This window comes from Capsicum annuum, chromosome 8 (genome assembly GCF_002878395.1).
Source record: "Capsicum annuum cultivar UCD-10X-F1 chromosome 8, UCD10Xv1.1, whole genome shotgun sequence".
NCBI lineage: Eukaryota > Viridiplantae > Streptophyta > Magnoliopsida > Solanales > Solanaceae > Capsicum > Capsicum annuum.
In genome coordinates this window covers 147202075-147220835 of record NC_061118.1, presented here as the reverse complement: position 1 = coordinate 147220835, position 18761 = coordinate 147202075, and the positions used below count along the sequence as shown (strand labels likewise).

The 18761-nt window shown below is 34.1% G+C and overlaps 5 protein-coding genes across 6 annotated transcripts; 4 read left to right on the top strand and 1 right to left on the bottom strand.

The window, feature by feature from the left end:
* Positions 1–129: 129 nt before the first annotated feature.
* On the top strand, positions 130–2688 carry LOC107879761 (putative RING-H2 finger protein ATL21A). The gene is made up of 2 exons (XM_016726706.2): positions 130–945; positions 2091–2688. The coding sequence occupies exons 1-2, from the start codon at positions 252–254 to the stop codon at positions 2528–2530; spliced, it is 1134 nt and encodes a 377-aa protein (XP_016582192.2). The 5' UTR covers positions 130–251; the 3' UTR covers positions 2531–2688.
* Positions 2689–4294: 1606 nt separating this feature from the next.
* Positions 4295–5927, top strand: LOC107879264 (putative RING-H2 finger protein ATL21A). Its single transcript, XM_016726337.2, has 2 exons — positions 4295–4985; positions 5485–5927. Exons 1-2 carry the CDS (start codon positions 4295–4297, stop codon positions 5925–5927), a joined length of 1134 nt encoding a protein of 377 aa, XP_016581823.2.
* Positions 5928–8983: 3056 nt separating this feature from the next.
* Positions 8984–9663, top strand: LOC107879263 (RING-H2 finger protein ATL20-like). Its single transcript, XM_016726336.2, has one exon. It carries the CDS (start codon positions 9028–9030, stop codon positions 9469–9471), a length of 444 nt encoding a protein of 147 aa, XP_016581822.2. The 5' UTR covers positions 8984–9027; the 3' UTR covers positions 9472–9663.
* A 2749-nt stretch (positions 9664–12412) lies between these two features.
* Positions 12413–14146, top strand: LOC107839322 (putative RING-H2 finger protein ATL21C). The gene is made up of 2 exons (XM_016682757.2): positions 12413–13195; positions 13627–14146. The coding sequence occupies exons 1-2, from the start codon at positions 12739–12741 to the stop codon at positions 14049–14051; spliced, it is 882 nt and encodes a 293-aa protein (XP_016538243.2). The 5' UTR covers positions 12413–12738; the 3' UTR covers positions 14052–14146.
* Positions 14147–14448: 302 nt separating this feature from the next.
* On the bottom strand, positions 14449–17985 carry LOC107839321 (replication stress response regulator SDE2). Of its 2 annotated transcripts, none has more exons than XM_016682756.2 (3): positions 17105–17985; positions 15925–16501; positions 14449–14779 (listed from the first exon to the last, which is right to left on the bottom strand). In XM_016682756.2, the coding sequence occupies exons 1-3, from the start codon at positions 17779–17781 to the stop codon at positions 14633–14635; spliced, it is 1401 nt and encodes a 466-aa protein (XP_016538242.2). In that variant the 5' UTR covers positions 17782–17985; the 3' UTR covers positions 14449–14632. The 2 variants fall into 2 exon arrangements, with proteins under 2 accessions (XP_016538242.2, XP_047250470.1); XM_047394514.1 differs by having other exon boundaries at positions 15925–16504; positions 17105–17973.
* Positions 17986–18761: the final 776 nt, after the last annotated feature.

Here is an 18761-nt window from a genome sequence, read left to right as displayed (position 1 = left end):
TAACTCTAGCGTTTACCTGCGGCAACACGTCCTCTTTCACTCTATTCAACTCTATAGTATACTATAAGTTAGATTTTATATTTGTTGTTTGAACAGGCTCAATATAACATCTTTGGCATGATCACCAACTCAAACTTTTGACTTTTGAAACAACTAATAAATAAATGGAACTCTCTATGCCTTTGCTATTTGTAGATTCTAATCCAATATATAAGAGGTCTGTCCGTATCGAAATCCATTCTTGAAAACATATGGACAATTTGCTATTCTTCTTTTCCTCTTTTCTTCTCTTTTCATCTGTTTATGCAAACTATGATTGCCCCCTGGATTCCATTTGTGGAAACAATAGTTTTGACATACGATTTCCTTTTGGACTAGAAGGGCCACGAAATCTTCAACACTGTACGTATAATCCTGGTTTCAATCTTAAATGCAACAATCAAGGCAGAACAATTCTAAATCTTCCAGGTGCCGGGGATTTCTATGTTCGCGATATCGACTACCTGACTCAAGAAATTCAACTCTACGATCCATCAAATTGCCTTCCTAAAAGGCTTACTCATTTTCAAATTCCTTCTTCTTCCGTCTACAAGGCTGTTTCGTATCGAAACTATACTTTCTTGACTTGTTCTACAGATTCGGTGACGTCGCTGTTCAATGTTATTGGTTGTATGAGTGATTCTAGTACCTCAACTTTAGCTACTTCTTCAATAAACCTTGCAAGAGATATGAAAAGTTTGTACAACTGCAGTATAAATAACACTTTGTCTCTACCTGTTTCCTGGACTCCTGAATTTGAGGCAGTTTTTTCAAGTGATCTTACTAATGATCTTGTGTTAACATGGGATGAACCAAATTGCCAAGATTGTGAAGCACAACGAGATCTTTGTGGGTTTAAGAATGCAACTACTGGAGAAATTCAATGCTATGATTTTCCAGGAACAGGTAAATATCTTTTCATTTACAGTATATTTTCCCATTTACCTAGGTTGTCTTGTCTAAGTATGTTAATAAACTCTGCTTGATTAGTTGAAGCTGGCAATGAACGTATTATCATATCTATGCGTTTCAATTTGTTTATCTAATTTTGACTAGACACGGAATTTAAGAAAGAAAGACAAGACTTTTGAATTTTGTCATCTTAAACTAAAGATAATTACAGGCCAACGTCAGGTGAGAGTAGTCAGCGAAAGCTATTTATGTGGCTAAGGATGATTTGACTTTGATTGGGTCAAGATATTCTCAAGGAAAGGTAAAAGATAGCTGATGGATAGTGCCGAAATAAACTTGTATTAGTTGATTTTTATAAAGGTAGTAAATGAAACTTAAATTGATAGAATCAACTGTGAATAAACATTGACCAAATATATTACAGTAATAACTTCATTCTGAAATGTCAAGTTGGCCTTTCTTATATAGTAGTTCAATGTCAAACTTTATGGAGGAAAGAGACATTTATATTTAAGTGTTTTATTATCCTACCAACTTTAAAATAGGCTCAGATCGTGAAGAAGAAGATGTAAGTCATTCTATCACATTAATGAAAGATTTGGAACATTGAGAATCTGATTAAATTTTAAGCTAACGTGTACGGTTATATCACTGAACACGTCAGTTGTTTGCTAAATGGCGTCAAAACTTAATATAATTAGGCATTGTTAAATTTTTTTTTAAGGTTCAATATACATCACCCAAAGTTTGGAGTATTATCAATATAAGGGCGCGTTTGGTAATGGCGGAAACATTTTCTGGTAAAAATGTTTTTTTTTTTTTTCCTTATGTATAGTAGACAAAATTTTTGGAAAAGATTTTTACCGGAATAATAAGCTGTTAAAAATGACTTCCTTAATAGGAAAAACAAGTTTTATAAGTTGGTTACATTTATGGTATCCTCTCACAGACCCAATGTCCCCAACCCCTGCCCCTTGACCATCTCTCCTTCCCCCGCCTCGAGGCCTCGCAACCCACTCCCTCCCACCTCTATAAATAACTTGTTTTTCTTTCTCATCAAACGCTAAAAAATAAGTAAGAAATCAGTTTATTTTCCAGGAGAATATACTAACATTGTTTTGCCTTAACTTTGCTTGCAGGCAGTACAAAAGGTCTACAAATTTTCCGAATTGTTGCACTAGCCTTAGTGGTACCAGCCATCACAGGTTCAATGCTTATAACATGTTACATCTGCTATGAACAAAACCGAGATAGCCGCCGAGCCGCAGCAGCTCTCCAGAACACTACTGCCGGTGGAGCAGCCGTAGCACCACAACCGGAAACGAATATCGGCCTCGATGACTCGACGATCGAATCGTACACAAAAGTTGTCCTAGGAGAAAGTAGGAGAGTTCCAGGGCTAAATCATGGAACTTGTCCAATATGTTTGGGAGAGTACCATGCAAAAGAGACAGTGAGATGCATACCTGAATGTGAGCATTGCTTCCATGCTGAATGCATTGATGAATGGTTAAAGATTAAGGGTACTTGCCCTCTCTGTAGAAATAATCCTTCCCCTGTTCATGTTAATTCTTCATAACATATTTTCCCCCACATCTCTAGTCTTGTCTGTATATCTTCTTCTGTTACTTAGGGCCAGTTTGCTCGTGATTTCAAATCATGATTTGAAATTAAATTTTGTTTCGATATGCAATTTGGATTTCTTCAGTTGCGTTTTTTCTTATAAACACTAAAATCCCACAATTTGTTAAAAGTATCGAACTTCCTCAACTCTTATACAATCTTATCAAATGAGCAAATCATAGTTCACAAATAATGTAACAGAACATCGTAAGATGTCAAATTAATAAATCACATGTCTCTTTGTTCTTTTTATAAGTAAGTATTTGTGATTATATGTTATTATAAACGTTTAAATACACATAAGTTTACAAAGATTCACTGGTTCAATAAATCAGACAGTTTTTCTTTGGGCAGTTGTTCACTATTGGAACTGGCCAGTACAACCCCCTATAGTTTTCGTTACAGAGATAAATAACTAGCTGTTCTATGATAAAATTCCCCCACATGGTACGGACAACCCCCACATCGAGCATGAGTTTTTTTTTGGGGGGTGGGGTGGGGTGGGGGGGGGGGGGGGGGGGAGCAATATGTAATGATATGGTTACGTCTCGGTTGTTGAAGACTCTCTCAAAAGATATTGATAAGTGTCTTCTATTCAAAAGCAGTTCAAGATCTTTGGTCTGACCTTGAACATAGGTTTGGGCAACCTAATGGTATCAAACTCTATCACCTACAAAAGGAACTAACAGCTTTAGTTCAAGAAAACAATGACCTAGTTGGTTATTTCACTAAAATTAGGAGCATCTGGGATGAATTAGATGCTCTTAATGCAAATATGCATTGCAACTGTGGTGGATGGATGAGAGGCTTATATAGTTTTTTATGAGGTTGAATGAAACCTATGCTCTGAGTATCTGTTGTTGTGCTAAAATGGTTCAAGAATACTCTTAATAAGGTGTGATATTGCTCACTTTGGATCAAGTCGGTATGGTTTTCCACAAAAGGCCTCACACCATTAAGAGTATCCAACATCTTATAAGTAACTCCTTTTTCTTTTCGACTACCAATGTGAGACTTTATTGGCATATCTAACAAAAACCACTCAACTTTAATATTAAAAAAGATATACCATGGTTATATTTCGTCTTATTAACAACGCTTCTATGAGTGACAACCAAAAGCTATGCCGCTTATCTAAGCAGCTTGGTAGGCAGGGGCGTATCCAAGGGGTTCACCCGAACCCCCTCGACAAAAAATTACGTTGTATATATAACGTAGAAAATCTATATTTATGTATATAGATTAATTTTGAGCCACCTAAAAACAAGGTTGTTGGATAGCCCAATGGTTCTATGTTCGCTTCTTGAGTAAAAGGACGCATGTACAGCTGCTATACCTTGAAATTATATTTTAATAACGTATTTACACATTTATATTTTTATTTTTTCCAATCCCCTGAAATAAATTCCTGCATGCGCCACTGTTGGTAGGCAGGATGTTATCAGATAAGTATTTTTATTCTCTTCTTTCTGTTGACTCTAGCATTACCTGCGGCCACACTTCCTCTTTCATTCTATTCAACTCTATAATATAATATAAGTTGGATTTTATATTTGTTGGTTGAACTGGCTCACTATAACATCCTTGGCATGATCACCAACTCAAGCTTTTGACTTTTGAAACAACTATTAAATAAATGGAACTCTCTCTATGTCTTGGATTTTTCTAAGTTCTTATCTAATATATGCAGCCTATCCATATTGAAATTCGTTCTTGCAACATGGACAATTTGCTACTCCTCTTTGTCTTTTTCCTTCTCTTTTCATCTGTTTATGCAAACTATGATTGCCCTCCGGATTCCACTTGTGGAAATAATCGTTTTGACATCCGATTTCCTTTTGGATTACAAGGGCCACAAAATCTTCGACATTGTACATATCCTGGTTTCAACCTAAAATGCAACAATCGAGGCAGAGCAACTCTAAATGTTCCAGGTGCAGGGAATTTCTATGTAAGAGATATCGACTACCTGACACAAGAAATTCAACTCTACGATCCATTTAATTGCCTCCCAAAACGGCTTACTGAGTTTCAAATTCCTTCTTCTTCTCCCTTCAGGGCTGTCTACTATCGAAATTATACTTTCTTGACTTGTTCGACAGATTTGGTCACGTCTCGTATCAATGTTATTGGTTGTATGAGTAATTCTACTATATCCACTTTGGCTACTTCTTCAATGAGTCTTGCAAGAGAAATGATAAGTTTGTATAACTGCAGTGTAAATAGCACTTTGTCTCTTCCTTCCTCGTGGACTTCCGAATATGAGCCAGTTTTTTCAAGTGACCTCAATAATGATCTTGTGTTAACATGGGATGAACCAAACTGCCAAAATTGTGAAGCGAAACGAGATCATTGTGGGTTTAAGAATGCAACTACTGGAGAAGTTCGATGCTTTGATGCTCCTGGAACAGGTAAATACTTCTCCATTTACAGTCTCTTGCCATTTCTCCTTCAATATGTTTCCCTTTTACCAATGCTAAGAGTATCAACCTATGATGTCGGAATCGTAATTAGTTGAAGTTTTTTGTTCCTCAAGAGCTATGTGTTTTGGGCTAAAATCAGCCTAAAGACACCTATTTACATAGTGTGTTAATGTTTGTTTTGGGTCAAGTTCGCACAGTTTTCGCTAAAAACTGATCTCACAATATTAAAAACATCCATGCACCTTATATAGCATCTTATATAGCCATCCAAAAATCCAATGTCACGTTTTATGAAGGAATAATTGAGACATTTATATCTAAGAGCTTAAGTGGTACTCCACCAACTTCAAAATAGGCTGAGATCGTGCACAGAATGATTCTATCACCTCAAGACGTTGGTATTTTATTAACAGCTTAATATATTCATAATTGATGAATGATTTGGAATAAAAGTATAAGCAACATGATACATGGTATTTGCTTGCAGGCAGTACAAAAATTATGAAAATTTTCCGAATTGTTGCACTAGCCTTAGTGATACCAGCCATCACATGTTCAATGGCTATGACATTTTACATCTGTTATGAGCAAAGCCGAGAGAGCCGGCAAGCGGCCGCTACTCTCCCGAACACTACTGCCGGTGGAGCAGCCGTAGTACCACATGAACCGGAAACGACTATCGGCCTTGACGACTCAACGATCGAATCGTACACAAAAGTTGTCCTAGGAGAAAGTAGGAGAGTTCCAGGGCCAAATCATGGAACTTGTCCAATTTGTTTGGCAGACTACCATCCGAAAGAGACGGTGAGATGCATACCTGAATGTGAACATTGCTTCCATGCTGAATGCATTGATGCATGGTTAAAGATTAATGGTACTTGTCCTGTTTGTAGAAATAATCCTTCCCCTGTTCATGTTAATTCTTCATAGCACGTGTTTTGGCCACATCTCGAGTCTTGTCCGTATATGCATTTATCTTTCTATTCAAATTTTTTGAAGCATATTAGACGAGTAAAGATGAACGGAGGGAGTAATACATACTAGGAGAGAGAAGAACTTATTAGGTTCATTTAGAAAGACACACTTACACTGATTTAAAGAGTTGGAAAGAAGGCAAGCTCTTGCACTACTGTTGTCCTTGTCCATTGAATTTGACACATCAATTTTACAGAGGGAAAAGACTCCAATATGGTACTAAACTATCAGAAATGACTCATTTATGTCATCCGTTAAAAGTTGGCTCATTCATGCCATCGCTGTTACAAAACCGGAACTCGAGATGTATGCCTAGGACAACTTTGGCCCTCTAATAGGCTCAACCCTTTAGGAGAAAAGGTGGCCGCCTAAGACCCCAAAATTTGAGGGGCCTATTTTTGTTTAGTAATAATAAATTACAAATTTTAAGAAATATATTAAATACTATTTATAGAAAAAAGAAAAAATTTATAAAAAAAAATAAAACGCAAGGTCTCCGTTTGATTTTTGCCTTAAGCCATAAATTTGCTTAAGCCGCCCCTGATGCTGATGATGTCATTGTATGCTTAATAAAAAAATAAAAAACTAAAAAGTTACTTATATTCGGCTGACAAAATATTTCATGTATGCTAAGACATACTATATGCTTAATTAGAATAGCGTTTGATTATAAATTTTAGTAGTAGATTTAAAAAAAAATTTCTTTAAATATTTATTTGATCATGAAAAATTAATCAAATTTTAAACGTATAGATCAAATTAATTTTTAATGGATCAAAAAATTGGGTGGATTCTTTTTAATGGATCAAAAAATAAATTTAAAAAGAATTTTTTTTTTTTAAAGTGATGTGGCCCTCTAATAAGCTGCCACGTGGCAAGACTATTTTTAAAAACCGGTTGTTAAAAAGTAATGGCATGGATGAGCCAGTTTTATAACGGCGATGAAATAAATGAGCCTAACTTTTAACGGATGACATAAATGAGCTATTTCTGATAATTCAATGGCATATTTGAGCCTTTTCCCTTTTACTGATATAACGAGGTGAATAACAAAGACTTTTAAATTTCAATTTAGCTCCAAAAGAAAAAGAAATACATAGTTATCTGTTAACATTCTAATTTAGGAGTTTTCAAGTTTAGTATTTTCAATAATTTCATTTATTACTAATACCTACATTTTTATTTTCTAGGCTATTTGGCCATAAAAAATAATACTCCCTCTATTTTAATTTATGTGACCTGCTTTCGACTATGAGGGCCAAACTAACTCATTTGCAATTCAAACATGGAAATTTCAATTTTTTTAAATAAAATTTATATATTTTAAAACTATACTATTAGTCACAATAATTTATAATTCAGAATATTCAAAAAGTATTGAAGAAATCATGGACAAAAGTAACATCTTTGACTCTCCAAATAGTAATTAGGACAAAGTGAAACATAGGATAGGGACTAGGAGTAAATAAAAGCATTTGATAAAGTTAAAAGTAGCAACTAAATATTGTATTAGCTAATAATGTTAGAATTTTATGTGAAGATTATTGAAGCGGCCAAACGACCTCTCGTATCATATTTGCACCACAAACATAACAAGCACGAGCATTCCAATTGCAAAACTGATAAATAATAATACTTGGGATAGTTGGATTATGTCTAATTGCAGCTCAAATTACAATTTCATTTGAGTTATTAAAAAAAAATTCGGGTACGTTGAGCTTTCGCTATATACAGGGTTTAAAAATCAGACAGTAATGATCTATTATATGCAGTCTCATTCTATATTTATGTAAGACAATATTTCTACGGCTTAAACCAATAACCTCGTGATTCTTTTTATCTGAGTTATCTTGAACTAGTTATCCCTTTATTTTTCCCGGGTCTTTTACCTTTGTCTGTCTATCGAAAACAGTCTTTCTACTTCCTCAGAGGTAGCGATATAAACTGCGTACATCTTATCCTCCCCAGAGTTGTTTTACCTTTGTCTCTCTCCTCCATCATTGTGGCATATATAATTATCTTAATTGATTGTCTTCTGTTTCTTAAAATCGTTTTATTCCTCAAGTTTTAATGATGAGACTTTCTTGCCATTGTACTGATAACCGCATAATACCTCCGTCCCAAATTATTCATCCCAAATTTTCTAATTTAATTTTCTATTTTATTTGTCTTATTTCATTAATCAAGATAAAATAATTTTTTTTTCATGTTTTACCCTTTGCATTAATTACTTTTTATTCAAATTAAATTGTAAACATCATTTAATAGGGGTACTATGGTAAATTAGGCATGTTATTAATTATTTTTCTTAATCAATGTGTCATCTCAATTTGGGACGGAGGGAGTATATATTAGTAAAATTGATATTAAGGGAAGTATGTGACCTTTTCGTTATTCAAAATAGTTGCGTTCTTATATTAATTAAACAATCGAAAGGCTCTTGGAGATGCCCACCGGTCCACCGAATCCAATTTTTTTATTTATTAGTCAAAATTACCATCGCACCATTTAAATCTTCAGTCTGTTTAGTTTTAATCAAGGTTATCGATTATGATTATTGAAATAAATTATCTATCTCACTTGAAATTTTGGTTCAAGGAGGAGATAATAAACTTGAAATGTCACTTATGAAAATTGTTTCGCTACTCTCACCACAAAGTCATTTTCTTTTATTTCTAAAGAACTTGTTTTACAAGAGAAGATGTTTTTCAACACATTTTGACCAACCAGACATAAAAAAAATAAAAATTAGATAACATATTTTTCAAAATATCTTTTAGTTCATACGAAACACATCCTTAGAATAAAAATGTACCAGGGGTATAATCGACTTTCCTTATTATATAAATTGCAATAAGCATCACACGGAGAATTAAGAAGATTCAATTGGATGATGATATTTTTATATAGGGTCGCACATCATTAACAAAAAAACAAATAACAACTAGTACATTATGATGTGTACACAGAGTTGACTTACAATAATACATGTCATGGAATCTAATATATATAAGCAGCCTGCTATTTTGTTAATTGAATTCCAGATTCCAGAATCATGGCAAGTCATCAATTAGTCATTTTTGTTCTAATAGTTACCATATGTCTTGTTGTACCATCCTCCTTGTTAGTAATCTGTATAGCATTTCGTTTTCGCGTGGCTGGCATTCACCGCCAGCATTCAGAGAGTGGCGGTGAATCAGCCGTGGAGGCTGGGGCCAGCCACGCGATTGGTCTTGATGAGACAACCATTCAGTCATACCAAAAAATTGTTGTTGATGAACGGGGGCAACTTGTTTCGGTTTGTAAGGGCGAATCGAGTTGCTCGATATGCCTAGCGGAGTACATTGCCGGAGAGATAGCAAGGTGTATGCCGGGGTGTCAACATTGCTTCCATATTGATTGTGTTGATAAGTGGTTGAAGATGAATACTACTTGTCCTGTTTGCAGAAAGTGCCTTCTCTTCTCCAAATTGCATGATAAGGTCGTGCCTAATTTGTAGCTCGATCGACGCACATAAAGATTTTCTTTTATTACAAATCATGTTCATCTATTGTCATAATTCAACTTATAAATTGGATTGGTGAGATTCGAAAGCTTTAATAACTTTATATACTTCACAAATTGTTGATAATTTTCTAGTAGAATTGTTTTAATCGTAGGATTAATGTTTATAGTATAAAGTTTTGACCAAGTCTTGAAGAGTGAACCTCTTGATTCAAGGTAATTCTACCATTCATCAGCGATAGCTTAGTTGTTTGACTTCATTGTAGTTGTGATCCATGAGGTGTCTTGTTTTTGAATACCCCCACCCCATCCCTCTTCTTGATGATTTCGTTCGGTCATTACTAACTTAATTATATTATTTTCTTGATTATTTTTAGATAATAGTAGATAAAAAACGCTATCAGAAAGCAAGTTGTTAGACGAATTAACTCCAATTCTTGAAACTCCTAAGCATTTTACTTCTCCTCAATGAAAGCTTAGTATTTTGGATATAATATTTTAATTTGTGGTTTAGTCTTTTGGATATATCATATACCTAATAGTCCCGGGATAAAATGTAGGATTATTTTATCTCATGTTTGGTCGGAGATATTAGCTAGTCAAGGGATTATTTATCCCACCATTTGTGCCTTTGTGATGGGATAAGTTATCCACTATGAGTGAAAATCGTTTTCACCCCCAACTTTGATTAAAAAAATCAAACTCTCCCCTCAACATTGAACAATGATCATATCCCCCTTTATCCCATGCAATGTCCATTTTGTCTTTATAATTTTAATTCTATATTTATTTAATATCTTTTTATATTATATGTAATGAATATTTTTTTAACATGGATATTTATAGCATTTTATTTAAGTTTATTAACTTTATATGCAAATTAATATGGTTTATAAATTGATCACAAAGTTTAATATTATTTTTAAAATTATTATTTTACTATTATATGTATCAAAGAGTCGTTTGGTGTGAGGTATAACTATAATAATTCAGGGATAAAGTTCATGATTATTTATCCTGCGTTTAATTAGATGTATTAGGTAGTCTCAAAATTATTTATTGCACCATTTATACCACAGTGATGAGATAAGTTATCACACATACATGTTAGTACAACTTATTTTGTATTAACTAATCCCGGAATAACTTGTTTCCAAACAACCCACCCCTAAGTGTGTATATATACATATGTATGTACATGCATGTGCTTATATTTCCGTGTTTTATCACTCTCTTATGAAATTTATTTCATATTACTTAACTTTTTGTTGATATAACATAATCCTTAAGAACATTTTACTTAGAGGTGTATTTTGCTAAATTAACCTTATTAATGATAATTTGAAACTTTAAATTTATCTATACTGTTACTTTATATAGTTATTTAACACTAAAGGGCAGAAAAAACATAATACAATTCTCTTGATTTCACAAATTGAGCAGATAAACTAAAACATTTATTTTTAGCATGAGGATCAAGTGATAAGAAATGATATTACCTTTTGTCTATATCAGTAAATAAACTGTGATTGCCATTAATAGAGTATTACATATTTTATAATTTATATAAATAAATATAATCTTTAAAATTTGACCTTATTTTTATTCGAGAAAAACATCTAGTATCCCCGAACTATGACCAAATTTGCTACGACACACGTCAACTTCACAGGGTCCTATTACCCCTTAAACTAAATTTTAACGTATTTTTATCAATCTTTTTAGTTAACGTGATACCTTTTGTCAATCGTTTTAGTTGGCGTGACACCTTTGATATGGGCTCCATTTTATGTAATAAAAGTGTCACATTAGCTCAGAAAAATGATAAAAATATGCTAAATTTGAGTTCAGGGGATAATAGGATCCTTATGAAGTTGGAGTGTGTCGTAACAACTTTGACCATAGTTCAGGGTGGTACTAGAGGCTTATCTCTTTCATTATTATTAGTATTTTCTGCATTAAAATTAGTAGTGCTTATTATTTCCACTTGTTAAAATAAATATTATAGTTTTGATTATTATTAATAAAACTAATTTTCTTACTATGCTAATTTACTTCATAAAGATCATCATTAGCTTATATATTTTTTACTTTTTTTTTCTAGAAGATAATGTTTATGTTTTTATGAAAATTTTGTTATATGAATAATGTTTATATTTTTATGAAAAATTTGTTATATGAATTTTTTTTTAAATGAAAATATGATGATTTTAAAGAAGTAGAAAAAAAGAATAAAAAATTGATGATAAAGAGTAAAATAGAAATTTTAAAAAGTCAATTGGGATAAAGTGGGAGTATGATTATTGTTCAAAGTTGAGGGGGGAATTTGATTTTTAAGACAAAGTTTGGGAGAGAAAATGATTTTGACCCTATCCAATATATATGGTAGGATAACTAATCCCGAAATTAATTATTCCGAGATAACTTGTTCCCAACCAAACGACCTTAGTGTATTTCATGTCTTTAGGAAAATTAACTCCTATTAAACCTTAGTGTATTTCATGTGTTTGGCAGAACTCCTAATTTTTCAATTTAGGTTATGTTCGGGCTAACAAGCATAGCAAGCGCGAAAGTTACTAGTGCAAAACCAATATTAATAGTGGTGATATTTATTAATTAGTGGTTCATAATCTCCTATGTATTAGTTTTGTTTCTTCAACTCTAATCAAGTTCTAATACTAGTTTTAAAGCTGAAATAGTGTTGTGGAAGAACTCAAGTCTACAAGATATATTAATTGCCCTCTGACTTGCTCTATGAACAGTGACATTGAGTTTCTCGACTCTTTGACTTAAGATTAGTTAATTTTATTTCTCAACGGAGAGGGAAAAGATAAATATAACTCAGTGGGAAGAATTTTACACATGCTTTGCACGTACCCCATTTTCTCTAGTCCATGAAAGGGCTATAGGGAAGAAATATTAGATGAAAAAAGGATTTTATTTGAATATACAAAACTTAGAAGTTCCTGATATCAAAATATTGGAGTTTTATGAGTAGAAGATTTTGCTGTTGCCTGTTTCCCATTTATATAGCTGTGTTAGTATTTTGATGGCTTGACAGAGAGAGGAAAGTTGATTATGTAATTTACCAAGTAAATTTAAATACACTTTGGTCCAACTCTTTCTGTGTCTTGCTTTTGCTTGAGAAGACCAACATATATAAAATATTACAACAGAAAGATATATACTCTGTTAAATTAATTAATCACTAGTTAACTTCCTTAAATTTTTGTCTAAACAAAAAAAGTCAAAATCTCCAGAGATGAGACCTATGAGCATTTTGAGTCTCTTCTTTTTTCTTTTTCTCCATCATTCTTTCCTTAGTAATACACAAAAATTCTCTTCTAACATTTCCATTTGTGGGAATCTCACCATACAATACCCTTTCCAACTACAATATGAAAACACTCAACAAAATCCAAATTATTTTCCCCTAACGTGTACTGATCAAGGTAATACACTTCTCAATATTCCATTTTCAGGAGATTTTCTTGTAAAAGAAATCAACTATTCCAGCAAAGAGCTAAAACTCCAAAATCCTTCTAATTTTCTTCCAAGAAAGCTTCTATATTTAAACCTTTTTTCTTCTTCTCCGTTTTCGGCTTCTTCTTCTCACTTACATGGAGACCTTCGACTATCATGGGATGTTCACCTTGGCAAGTATGGAGAGAGTAACAGGGCAAGCAGAGAAAACAGCAATTCCAATGCTCCAAGAACAGGTGATTTGTTGTCCTGTATAGAATATACTACTATTCTAGAATTTTTGTTTTGTGGATTATTTCTAAGTCTCATAATTCTTTCATGAATGAATTGAGTAGAAATCTTGTACCAACCAACTTGCTAATCAATGCTTTAAGTAAATTTTTTTTTTCCTATAATTACCTTTAAAATGATCAGATTACGTAGATATTTGTATATCTGCTGTTGCCGGCCTTGTGTACCTATCACAGCTAACGCATTTGCGTGTACGAAATGTCAATTAGACGAAAAGTCCTAAGGTTTTGGGCTAACATTTGTGCTTGACACTTGTTTATTCCTACACACACATATTAATAGTTTATACAATCCTATTTGGTTAATGTTAAATTAGTATGTGATAGCTAATTATTGATGTTACCGTGTATATGAGATCAGTAACTTGAATCGGCAGGTAGTACTTCACGTAAAGAAATAATCTTGATCTTTTTTGTGGGTGCATCCCTCATTCTACCATCCGTCCTCTGTTTAATCTGCGTTTCATGCCGAGTATTTCTCGAACTAAGCCACCGCCGCCGAATTGCTGCTGCCACTGCCGCTGCAGTTGCTACGGCAAGGTTCGCACCAATGCCGATGATAGTGATAGAAGGGCTCGATGAATCCACGATTCAGTCCTATCCAAAAGTGGTTCTTGGTGAAAGCAGGCGAATTTCGGGAATAAATGTTATGATCTGCGCAATCTGCTTAGGTGAGTACAGTGCGGGAGAAACACTGAGATGCGTACCTGAATGTGAACATTGCTTCCATGTTGAATGTATTGATAAATGGTTGAAGATGAATGGGACTTGCCCTGTCTGCCGGAATTCTCTTTGTTCGTGATCTTGTGCAGATGCTTCATAACTTCACTTCGACTCGAATAATGTATATCTAGAAATATGTTTTCTGAACATATATGCACAGTATATTACACTCGATCTGAATTATTGAGTCTAAATCCTGCAAAGCTGAAACATTTTTTCCCAATTTATGCTTTCCATTCGACGGGAAAATATTTTTGTAGCATGAGTATGAAAATAATTTCTATGATGCTTCTAGTTCAAGTTTTCACTTCAAAATGAGTTGGTACACGAAGATGAAAAAGCTCTAAAATGGAAAAACATGATTATGAATAACTAATCAAAAGGAAAAGGCAAGCTCCAGAGATTATTGAATCGGTTTTAAATTTTTATTTATTTCAAAAATCATAACTGGTAATACGACATCGAATTCACAAATATCGGCACCAAATCAACATTAGTCACCTTTTATTACTCTTTAAAGTGAATCACTACTATCGTCCTTGGAAGTTGTTGAAATCTATAGAAATACAGACGCACATCTACATATGAAGTCAAATAGAGAGTAAGCTGACACTTATACAATTACAACCAGCTACAATAGCAAAACAAACGAACAAAAAATTACTTCTTAGCAAGCAACTTCTTTGGAAGCATCTCCAAAGGAGTGGTTTTGAGTAAGAAAAGCCTCGCTGCACGTTCTTGCAGAGTGCCTCCACACTTCAATCCACACGCTTGAAGTTCTGACTTTAACTTCTCCATACCGAGGACCTAATACAACCAAATCAAAGTACATTTAGTTAGGAATTACTGGCGATAAACACTACTGCATTCACCAATGAACAGTAACACAAGCTTACTTGTAGCAACAAGGAAATTGTAGAGACAATACAACAATATCAATGACAAAATCATAGTATATAGTCCCAATTTTAAAAAGCAGCTAATTATATATCAAATGTATTTGTGTCAAACCTCCATACTGTTATCAGAGACGAAGAGTAAAGACTTAGAACAGTGGTAGATGAACCAAGCAATGCCCTAAGGCCAGAGTTTCCACAAGAAGGGAAGACCAATAGACCGAAGACCCACCACCTCATTCCCCTTAAAACACAAACTAACTCGCCGCAAAGACACATAGGTACCATTTGATTGTGTGAAGAGGAAAAGCAAAGTACTAGAAAGTTGCTCGACACACTTTTTTGATGAATTTAGTTCAAAAAAAAGTTGTTGAAGAAGAGCTTTTTTAAGCTTCCACCCAGAAAAGATTTCCTACAAAGTTCTGCAAATGTATGAAAAAAAAGATGTTCTTCTCATTTAAACTTCTACGTCCTTTCAGACAAAGGATATTAGAGAAAGACTTCCCTTCTCTTTATTTTTATTTTACTGCAATCTTCTCAAGAATCATTTCCAGCAACTTCTTTAACATCTTATTGAGGCCATCAGGAATTTTATACTAGTCATTGAAGTGATATCACTGATTAACATTAAAGGCAAAAATTAGAAGAGAAGCAGTGCCATCAGCTCTGCAAAGTAACAGCACAAAAATATTTATTAACTGCCATTGATCTCATAAGGGATATCAATGTAAACAAGTAACAATCACACACATTTTGTGGTCATAAGCAACCTTTGAGCTATTCAAAACAGAAAGGGAAGGGAAGGGGAGGGGGGGGGGGGGGGGTTGTTATAACAAGAGCAGGTCATCGAAAAAGGACAAAAAGAGAAGAATTAGCCAAACAGAGAAGTTGAAGAACTGTGATTTCAATTTGATTAACAACCTGCAAATTTGAGAACAAATTCTTGAAACGAGTAGAAAAAGGCTTAAAGGATATGTATGTAATGACAGATAAACAACACAAATGTACTAAGCAATGGAATCAAATCAACTATACTATATCAGCGAATATGCATACCTCAAGTTCCGCCGCTGAACTAAATTCCTCAAAATTCAAAGGTTTTCCCAAGTCAGAATCCTTTGAGACTGCATCTTCTTGAGGAACTTGTATAGGGCTTAAATTATCACTGGGTTCTGCAACATCATTTTCTTTCACAACAGAGTTAGCTTCCACGACAATTGGCTCACAAGTACCAGAAACTTCCTTTTCTGTTTGAACACTTTCAGTTACAGATGCAATATCAGTGCCAAAAGTAGAGGCAACAACACTCTGCTCAACTTTTTCTTGACCGTCTGAAGCGAGTGACAGACTTTCACCTTCATGCTGAACTACATTTACATTGACATCTTCACCAGATTCAAGATTCTTTGGAAGAAGCGTATCCTTTTCTTCCTCAGAACCGCTCTCAGATGCACCACCATCAACTTTTCTGCCAGTCACAGAATCCAAACTTCCCTCTACTTCTCCATTGGAATCTGAATTGTGCCCACTATCTATGACAGTTGATTTGTCATTCTCTTCCTCCTCTTCTTCACTGTCATCATCATCATCTAGATCCTCGCTATCACTATCGCCCATTATCCTCTTACCCTTCCTACTAAAAACCACAAGCTTTGAGTTATCACTCCATTTTTTACAAGGCAATAAGTTTATTGAATAAATGAGAAAATTCCTCAAAAAGGAATATGTCAAAAAAATGTGTATCAACAATCATCAAAGAAGAACATGATTTCTACAACTTGCATTCAATCATCTAATGCATTATCTTATTCTTCAATTTTATTACTATCATTGTTTCTTTTACTTTGGTCATCTCTAGTATTTTTGGAGCCTGTACTTTTCTTACTTCAATATTTTTCTCATAGCTTTTACTCTTTCATTTCTTTCAAACCATGTTCTGAAAAAGCTAAGGGTCTATTGGAAGCATCCTTCTCTATTTCGCAAATGATATTCAATTGTTCAACTAAAGACAATGGCTCTGCAGAGAGAAACTCAATTCAACATAAAACAACAGCTAACCTAAACTACAAACTAGTTCGATCACCCACGTATCCTCAATGACCATTCCTCATTCCAGTACTAACCCTCAATAACCATTCCTCATTCCAACACTAAAAATTGAGTCTTTCAAACAAATCAGTTATCTTAAACAAAAAAGAGCAAAAAGAATGCAAAAGTAAAACGCAACAGGACTTACCATATCTTAAGCCTTTTGGAATCTGATTCATTGAGCTCAACGCCCTTCCTTTTAGATGACACAAATCCCTTAAGCGATTCCCTAACTGACCTCTCCACTCCCTCCATACACTTAGCTGAATCCTCCCTATACTTCTGCACATACTTATCCGTATTATCTCCTTTAGCACCCTTATTCCCTTTTTTCGCAGCTTCCTTCGCGTTCTTCTTAAGAAAATCCTCCGCCATCTTCTCCAATTTCCTCTCCTCCGCTTCCGCTCTCCACTCCTCCAGCTTCTTCTCCGCATTCACGTGCCTCAACCTCCTACCACTCATATCCCTACACGCGTCAAAATTATTCGTCTTCTTCTGCCCCGCCTTTGTCGCCGCTCCTCTCAACAACGATCCGAAACCTCCTTTACCTCCCCTTAATCTGAGCAACAAATGCACCTCAACCGTTCGTGTTTGGGTCGACCCGGTTGAGAGATTTAGGGTTTGGTGGTCGCGAAGAGGGTAGAATGAATTGGAAGGGAGTAGGAGCTGAAGGTGAGAAGGAATTGAAGTTAGGGTTTGGATTTTGTGTTTTAGGGTTAGGGTTGAAATGGATGGAGTAGTGAAATTTAGGGCTTTGTGTTTTCCGTCGAGGAGTTTAACGAGAACTTGATGAATTACTGATCCTTCCGCCGTTGTCATCTCCATCGCCGGTTGATTGATTTGGTAGTTTCGCTTCTGTGCTTGTTCGCCGGCGCGTGATGGAAGCCAATAGCGATTTGGGATTTGGGGGAAAAAGAGAAATCTAAAAGTTGCTATTTTGGACGGTATAAAGAGAAGCGCTCGAATTCATTATTGATTCGGGTCGGGTCGGGTTAGGGGATTTTGGGTTTCAAATATGAAAAAGAAAAAGAAAATTCCTATATTTACGTGGTTTATAACTAATACAACTCTAAATTAACCTAGTATTATGTTAATCAAATAGTAACAAATTATGGGATAGATTGATGGTGGTGGTGGTGATTGTGGGTGTTGTTAAAAAATGATGTTAGTTAATGATAAAATTAATAAATGATAGTAGTGGTTGATGGTGATAGTTGGTGGTAATGATAATAGAGATTATTTAGATAAAATAGTAACTTATTAAGTAGAATTTAGTCAAAATTTCAAGCTTGAAGTTGAAAATATTTATACAACATCTCAAATGTCAAATTCAAATCATAAAAAACAATACCTTGAATTCTTTTTTTTTAAATCTAAACAAGGAATGTATTAAGCAACTCACAGACTGTTTTTTATGATGAAATATTACTTAATACTACTTTCTTTGTTTTAATTTATTTATGAAAAAGGGTCTAAAATATCTTTTAAATATTTGAAAGAGTGCAAAAATGCTTTTGATCTACCTATTGGGTCTGAAATGTCCTCGCTATATATTAAGACTGTTTTGCCCTTTTATTTAACAGATTAATTTGACCGCTAATGATTAATTATGTGACTTTTTTTTATTGATCAACTAATAATTAATTAAAATAATTAATTTTTTCCTAAAATCTCAATCCACTAGGGGTGGAAATAGTATGGTATATATCGAATCGAATTTTTTGATCCCTTAATTTTGGTATTATGGTATTTGATATGGTATATAGTGTACATTTTAAATTTTTTTGGTATATGATATGGTATTC

Coding starts and splice junctions, on each gene's coding strand:
- LOC107879761 (XM_016726706.2), top strand. CDS start 252: ATGGACAATTTGCTATTCTTCTTTTCCTCTTTTCTTCTCTTTTCATCT. Junction 946..2,090: donor CTATGATTTTCCAGGAACAG/GTAAATATCTTT, acceptor CTTTGCTTGCAG/GCAGTACAAAAGGTCTACAA.
- LOC107879264 (XM_016726337.2), top strand. CDS start 4,295: ATGGACAATTTGCTACTCCTCTTTGTCTTTTTCCTTCTCTTTTCATCT. Junction 4,986..5,484: donor CTTTGATGCTCCTGGAACAG/GTAAATACTTCT, acceptor ATTTGCTTGCAG/GCAGTACAAAAATTATGAAA.
- LOC107879263 (XM_016726336.2), top strand. CDS start 9,028: ATGGCAAGTCATCAATTAGTCATTTTTGTTCTAATAGTTACCATATGT.
- LOC107839322 (XM_016682757.2), top strand. CDS start 12,739: ATGAGACCTATGAGCATTTTGAGTCTCTTCTTTTTTCTTTTTCTCCAT. Junction 13,196..13,626: donor TTCCAATGCTCCAAGAACAG/GTGATTTGTTGT, acceptor TTGAATCGGCAG/GTAGTACTTCACGTAAAGAA.
- LOC107839321 (XM_047394514.1), bottom strand. CDS start 17,781: ATGGAGATGACAACGGCGGAAGGATCAGTAATTCATCAAGTTCTCGTT. Junction 16,505..17,104: donor TCCAAAAGGCTTAAGATATG/GTAAGTCCTGTT, acceptor TGTGGTTTTTAG/TAGGAAGGGTAAGAGGATAA. Junction 14,780..15,924: donor GTTCAGCGGCGGAACTTGAG/GTATGCATATTC, acceptor TGGTTGTATTAG/GTCCTCGGTATGGAGAAGTT.